Source organism: Sinohyriopsis cumingii, chromosome 13 (assembly GCF_028554795.1).
Source record: "Sinohyriopsis cumingii isolate HCF-2022 chromosome 13, ASM2855479v2, whole genome shotgun sequence".
Classification (NCBI taxonomy): Eukaryota; Metazoa; Mollusca; class Bivalvia; order Unionida; family Unionidae; genus Sinohyriopsis; species Sinohyriopsis cumingii.
Window position 1 is genome coordinate 76,966,480 of NC_142973.1, and position 7,125 is coordinate 76,973,604.

Sequence of the window (7,125 nt, forward strand, 5' to 3'; positions counted from 1 at the left end):
TCTAAAACAGGCAGGGGAAAACACTGATTAACAAACAATCTAAAATAGGCAGGGGAAAACACTGTGTAACAAACAACCAAAAGCAAGCATGAAACAATGAAACCATGAAGACAACATATGATATAATTATATTTGTTGATATAACTTGCTGTCAAAACAGTAATAACAACTTGATACCATTATATACTAATACTGGATACAATAATAATGTTTTCAAAATCAACAACATAATACTCCTAAATTTATGATTTTAAAGATTCCTGTCTCCTGATCAGAACTTTAAATGCCTTTAACTGGTCAAATATTTTTCAGCTTGTATTTTGTATCGTCAGGTTTTTGATGACCTTTTTCCATCCCCATGCATCAACATGAAGTGAGAGGGGCCACTCATCAGAGAATGACCACACTTTATGATAACGATCTTCAAGTGGATATTAATCTTGGCTCCTTCCCTCGGGCTCCTAGGGACATAAAATATTGCAGTTACAGTACAATTCAAAATAATATTTTTTACCAAACTTTATACATGCAGCATAGTTGGAAGACAAATTGTATTTGTGAGCAGAAATTAAAAGGATTTCCCATGTTTGTTGATATTACAAATTCACATCTACAAATGCCCTAATTCAGTATATTTCTTTGTGGACATGTTTTGACACAAACAGAACATAAGTGTGATTTGAAAAGTTTATATGATTCATTTTATATACATGTAGATCTACTGGTTCTTTTTAGGAAACACTAAGTGGTTTTTCTACTAATGCAAGATTTTGTCTGCATTGTTTTTGGTGTTTAAGAAGGCAGGAATTGGTCTTTCTTGAAAAAAGCCTCTCATCTTGGAAAGGCCTCACCTGTGGGGCCATTCATCATAGACTGTAGCTTCTCATCTTGGAAAGGCCTCTCTTGAGAGGGGCAATTCATCATAGATTGTAACCTCTCAACACGGAGTGCAATAAATGATTAAGTAGCTGAGCTCTACTTTCTTTAATCTCTTGTTGCCATTGCAAACATTATCATGCAGAAATAAACTAAGACTGCAGTAATTTTATCCCCTTCTTATAATTAAAGATTTGCTTTGAAATCGGTTACCGTTACATTTAAATTTGCGGTCATTTTTAAATTAAAAAATATGAACTTTTAATTGGAACTATAATGAAAGTGTTGTGTTGTGTGAAACCACCAACCTACCTCCCCAATTATTTACTTACATACCTACTGTAACAAGGCATAAAACATAATAAGAAAAGGAAATTCATATCAAAGTAGAAGTGATACGTTATTAATAAACAGATTATTATTTTGTACTAATTTTTTAAATCTTTGTACTTAAACATCTGCTTGAGAAGCTATTATCACTGCCTATATACTGTACAAGTTACCTAGGAGTGATAGACATTAGTACATAATTCATGCATCAATAATTACCTTGCTTAGCCACTAAGGCCTCACATGAAAAGCATGCAACAAGCATTCCACTCACCTAATTTCCATATTCATTCACATATACAATACAGAGTTAACCTGCCAGTGGTAACATACCTACAAAGTACAGTCATATGTATCACTGAATAAACATTTAGTCCAGCTTCAAAATGTGGAGGTGAAGTGATTTGGATTTTTAACGTAGCTTTAACAATTTTTCAGTCACATCGCTACGATGTCTGCAGTGTGGCAGTTCATAGTGATGTTTAGCACTGGGGCATCATGCCGCAGACATTCAGCATGATGTCCTACCCAGTCACATTATCCTGACACCAGGCCGACCAGTCCTAACACTTACCTCTTGATGCTGAGTGCCAAACAAGGCAGCTGTTAGTACCATTTTTGTAAGTCTTTGGTATGACTCGGCCAGGGATCGAACCCACAATCTCCCGCATTCGAGGCGGATGCTCTAACCACTAGGCCACCAGAGCAGTGTGCTTCAAAATGCATTGTTCTGAAAGAGCCATGGTGTAGGCGAGGAAGTATAAAGGTCTAGCATATATGAATCAATGAGATCATAAACACGATTACTTAATCCATGTTTGTAAAGCATAAATGTGGGTCACAAAAACCTTTGGTTTTAAACATGTAGTAATAACAGATGCATCCAACTAAGAGCTTTCATTACTGGAACATAAAAAGCATTCAAGAAATGAAGAATTTTCAGACAATTTCAAGAAAGTCATTGAGCATGAAATATAGGTCAAAGAGTCCTCATTTGTCAAACAGGATGTAGAACTTATCAAGATGCATTCAGTTACGAAGTTTCGTGATTTGAGTTAAATGCCAAACATTTAACCAAAGCCATCAAAAGATAAAATAGAGGTCACAACAACCCTCTTTTGTTGTACAAGTCCGGTAGTAAATGAGATGCATATCATCATCATGTTTGCAATTCTAGCATGAACAGTGCCCAAGAAATTAACATCAGGCACAAAATTTAACCCATGTTAGTGAAGCATAAAATATGGTCAACCTACTACAGAAATGAGTGAATGGTGCTCATCAAGATCCACCCCCAAATTTCATGATTCTAGGATAGGATGCAAAATAAAGACCAATGTGGCAATGAGCTAAATAAAAAAGCTTAACCTAAGCCAGTAAAATATGAAATATAGGTCACAGTGACCATTTTTAATATGGGTGTATTAATAAGTGAGATGTAGTTAATGATTAAAGCACTAACAGTAAATATGTGAAACTGAACAAACATTTGTGAAGTGTGAAATATAGCTCAGTGACAAACTTTATGATGAGGGTGCAGTACTCATCAAGGCGCATCCTCTTGTCAAGTTTCATGATTCCATGTATACAGTCAAACCTGCCCTGTCACCTTTACTTAGTGGTCAGCTGTTCACAGCGGCCATTCCAATTCCTCTCCCATTGTTCTGTATATATCGGACACCTGCATTCTATGGTCAGTGGCCATGCATTTCCTAACCAATTAATGGTTTCTGGCTGCCTTAAGTGGCCACAGCTGTGTATCTGTTGTGGTTGTTGTTCTTGTTGTTGTAGGGTTTAATGCCATTTTTCAACACAGTATAGGCTATACATGATGGCCAGTATCAATGGTGGAGGAAGAACCCGGGAAAACCCCGGAAAGAACCACAGACCCACGAGAAGCTACTGGCTTTCTCACATACCAACATTGCTATGTACATGTATCTGTATTTGTGCCAGGGTGACAAGTATAGATAAATATCTTAGTGTAAACAAATCACTCAGGTGAAGGTCATCCAATGAATTTCAAATCAATCATATTAAGACCATCCAATGGATTTCATATCACTCATTTGAAGACCATCCAATGGATTTCAAATCTCTTATTTGAAGACCATCCAATGGATTTCAAATCACTCAGCTGAAGGTCATCCAATGGATTTCAAATCATTCAGCTGCAGGTCATCCAATGGATTCAAATCACTCAGCTGAAGGTCATCCAATGGATTCACATCACTCAGCTGAAGGTCATCCAATGGATTTCAAATCACTCAGCTGAAGGTCATCCAATGGATTCAATTCACTCAGCTGAAGGTCATCCAATGGATTCAAATCATTCAGCTGAAGGTCATCCAATGGATTCAAATCACTCAGCTGAAGGTCATCCAATGGATTTCAAATCATTCAGCTGAAGGTCATGCAATGGATTCAAATCACTCATTTGAAGGTCATCTAATGGATTCAAATCACTCAGCTGAAGGTCATCCAATGGATTTCAAAAGCCTGGTCCAAGACAACACACCCGTTTCAACCAACATGTGCTTTGAGTTTCCAGCCTCCCTATTAATACAGATGATAACATCAATAGCAATGACTATATGAACAATATTCCCATCGCTTGACTGGCTCATGAATGATGAATGGACATTGACCCTGAGTGCCAATATAATTTTGACAATGATGTTCCTGCTGAGGATAATTCTAACAGCTGGGAGAGTGAACTTATGTGGCAGTTTTGTGAAAGCAATCATGCCGATGATGAAAGTGATGAATCTGATGATTAATTTGTGTGCCACCTGGCAGTTATATGACATATGCTTTTAGATCTTATACTGGGATTAAGAAGCTGTGATTGCAACGGATGCACATTATTTGGCTACAGCACAAGAAATTGAGTCATTAACACAAACCAAATTAGATCAAAAGCAATAATAAAAATTGCTTTGAGAGGTGAACTAATTATATCACTGATCTTCCATGATGCCTTGTATTAATTGAACTATCTATGACAAACAATCTAAAACAGGCAATGAAAATGTCTAACAAGCAATCTAAAATGAGCAGGAGAAAATAATTTGCATCATGACATCTAAAACAAGCTATGGAAAACACAATAAAAAGCAATCCAAAACAGGCATGAGAAAACACTGCAACAAGCAATCTAAAACAAGCAAGGGAAAACACTGTTTAACAAGCAATCTAAAACAGGCAGGGGAAAACACTGCTTGACAAAAAATCTAAAACAGGCAGGGGAAAACACTAATTAAAAAACATTCTAAAACAGGCAGGGGAAAACACTGTGTAACAAACAACCAAAAGCAAGCATGGAACAATGAAACCATGAAGACAACATATGATATAATTATATCTGTCGATATAACTTGCTGTCAAATCAGCAATAACAACTTTATACCATTATATACTAATACTGGATACAATAATAATGTTTTCAAAATCAACAACATAATACTCCTAAATTTATGATTTTAAAGATTCCTCTCTCCTGATCAGGACTTTAAATGCCTTTAACTGGTCAAATATTTTTCAGCTTGTATCTTGCATCGTCAGGCTTTTGATGACCTTTTTCCATCCCCATGCATCAACATGAAGTGAGAGGGGCCACTCATCAGAGAATGGCCACACTTTATGATAACGACCTTCAAGCGGATATTAATCTAGGTTCCTTGGGACAAAAAATATTGCAGTGACAGTACAATTTTGTAAATATTTTTTACCAAACTTTATACATGCAGCATAGTTGGAAGACAAATTGTATTTGTGAGCAGAAATTAACAGGATTTCCCATGTTTGTTGATATTACAAATTCACATCTACAAATGCCCCAATTCAGTATATTTCTTTGTGGACATGTTTTGATGCAAACATAAGTGTGGTTTGAAAAGTTTATATGATTCATTTTATATACATGTAGATCTACTGGCTCTTTTTAGGAAACACTAAGTGGTTTTTCTACTAATGGAAAATTTTGTCTGCATTGTTTTTGGTGTTTACGAAGGCATGGACTGGCCTTTCTTGAGAAAAGCCTCTCATCTTGGAAAGGCCTCACCTATGGGGCCATTCATCACAGATTGTAGCCTCTCATCAGGGAGTGATCCATAAGCACAGATTGTAGCCTCTCATCTTGGAAAGGCCTCACCTGTGGTGCCATTCATCATAGATTGTAGCCTCTCATCTTGAAAGGCCTCTCTTGCAAGGGGCCATTCATCTGATTGTAGCCTCTCATCAGGGCTGGTCACAAATCACAGATTGTAGCCTCTAATGATGGAAAGGCCTCGCTTGGAAGGGGCCATTTATCACACATTGTAGCCTCTCATTTTGAAAAGGCTTCTCTTGCAAGGGGCCATTCATCTGATTGTAGCCTCTCATCTTGGAAAGGCCTCTCTTGAGAGGGGCAATTCATCACAGATTGTAACCTCTCATCACGGAGTGGTCATTCTTGACAGGACATCATATCAGAAAGTGGCATTTTTTATAGAAGGACCTATCATCAGTGACTGTCCTATTTAAGAAGAGCCTCTCATCATGATGTGGTCTCTTGTGAGCAGCACCTTGTCAGGGAGTGGTCTCTTGTGAGCGGCACCTCGTCAGGGAATGACCTCTCTTGTAGATGCCTATCAAAAGTGGGAAAACTGCACAAAACCTACAAAACAATTCATTCTTACCTTCACCACAGCAATGTTAAGGATGCGCCTCTCCATCATGGACAGGTTTTATACACTACAACTCTGAAAGGAAACAAGATAGTAGACATTAGTATTTGCATGTATTTCAGTTGATTCGTAAGGTCTAGACAAACTTTTCTTCAACTGTTATTAAACAGGATCAGTTTATTAAGAACTAGTGGAATGGATAGCAATTTTGCTCAAGCAAATATACCCTAGCCCACCACATCCCAGTCCAGCCCACCACATCCCATATGACCAAGATGAGCCATAGTACATGAACCATGTACATAGTTAACAATGTACATAATTCTTCTGAAAAGTGGTGCAAGTAGACTAAATGGTCAAGATGCAGTGCATCCCCTAGGGGTGGAAGACTGAGAGTCAAAAATCTCCTTGGTGTCAAAACTGGGGGTTGGACTGAGTAAAAAACAAACTTTGGTATCAAAACTGGGGGTCAAATTAAAAATTTGGGGGTCTCTCAAGCGCAAATGAGGGTAAAGGGAAACACAATGAGATGAATATCTTCAGATGATGACCTTAATATGTAATAAGTCTAAAAACGGGGGAGGAGTGAGCAAAATTCTGTAATATATTGCATCTAGCTGCAAGTCAAAAGGGCAATAAACTAAAAAACAATTCTCTAATATATTGCATCCAGCTGTAAGTCAAAAGGGCAATAAACTACAAAACAATTCTCTAATATATTGCATCTAGCTGCAAGTCAAAAGGGCAATAAACTACAAAACAATTCTCTAATATATTGCATACAGCTGCAAGTCAAAAGGGCAATAAACTACAAAACCATTCTCTAATATATTGCATCTAGCTGTAAGTCAAAAGGGCAATAAACTACAAAACAATTCTCTAATATATTGCATACAGCTGTAAGTCAAAAGGGCAATAAACTACAAAACAATTCTCTAATATATTGCATCTAGCTGCAAGTCAAAAGGGCAATAAACTACAAAACAATTCTCTAATATATTGCATACAGCTGTAAGTCAAAAGGGCAATAAACTACAAAACCATTCTCTAATATATTGCATCTAGCTGTAAGTCAAAAGGGCAATAAACTACAAAACAATTCTCTAATATATTGCATCCAGCTAAGTCAAAAGGGCAATAAACTACAAAACCATTCTCTAATATATTGCATACAGCTGTAAGTCAAAAGGGCAATAAACTACAAAACAATTCTCTAATATATTGCATCTAGATGCAAGTCAAAAGGGCAATA

General features: G+C 37.0%; 1 protein-coding gene across 1 annotated transcript in view; it reads right to left on the minus strand.

Moving 5' to 3' along the window:
* The window catches only part of LOC149785851 (putative ATP-dependent RNA helicase TDRD12), a 313,410-nt gene extending 307,459 nt beyond the window's left edge, over positions 1 to 5,951 (minus strand). Inside the window, exon 1 of the mRNA XM_089979811.1 lies at positions 5,886 to 5,951. Coding sequence (XP_089835937.1) covers positions 5,886 to 5,924 — 39 coding nt within the window. The 5' untranslated portion in view covers positions 5,925 to 5,951. The remainder of the gene's footprint in view (positions 1 to 5,885) is intronic.
* Between the last annotated feature and the right edge of the window lie 1,174 nt (positions 5,952 to 7,125).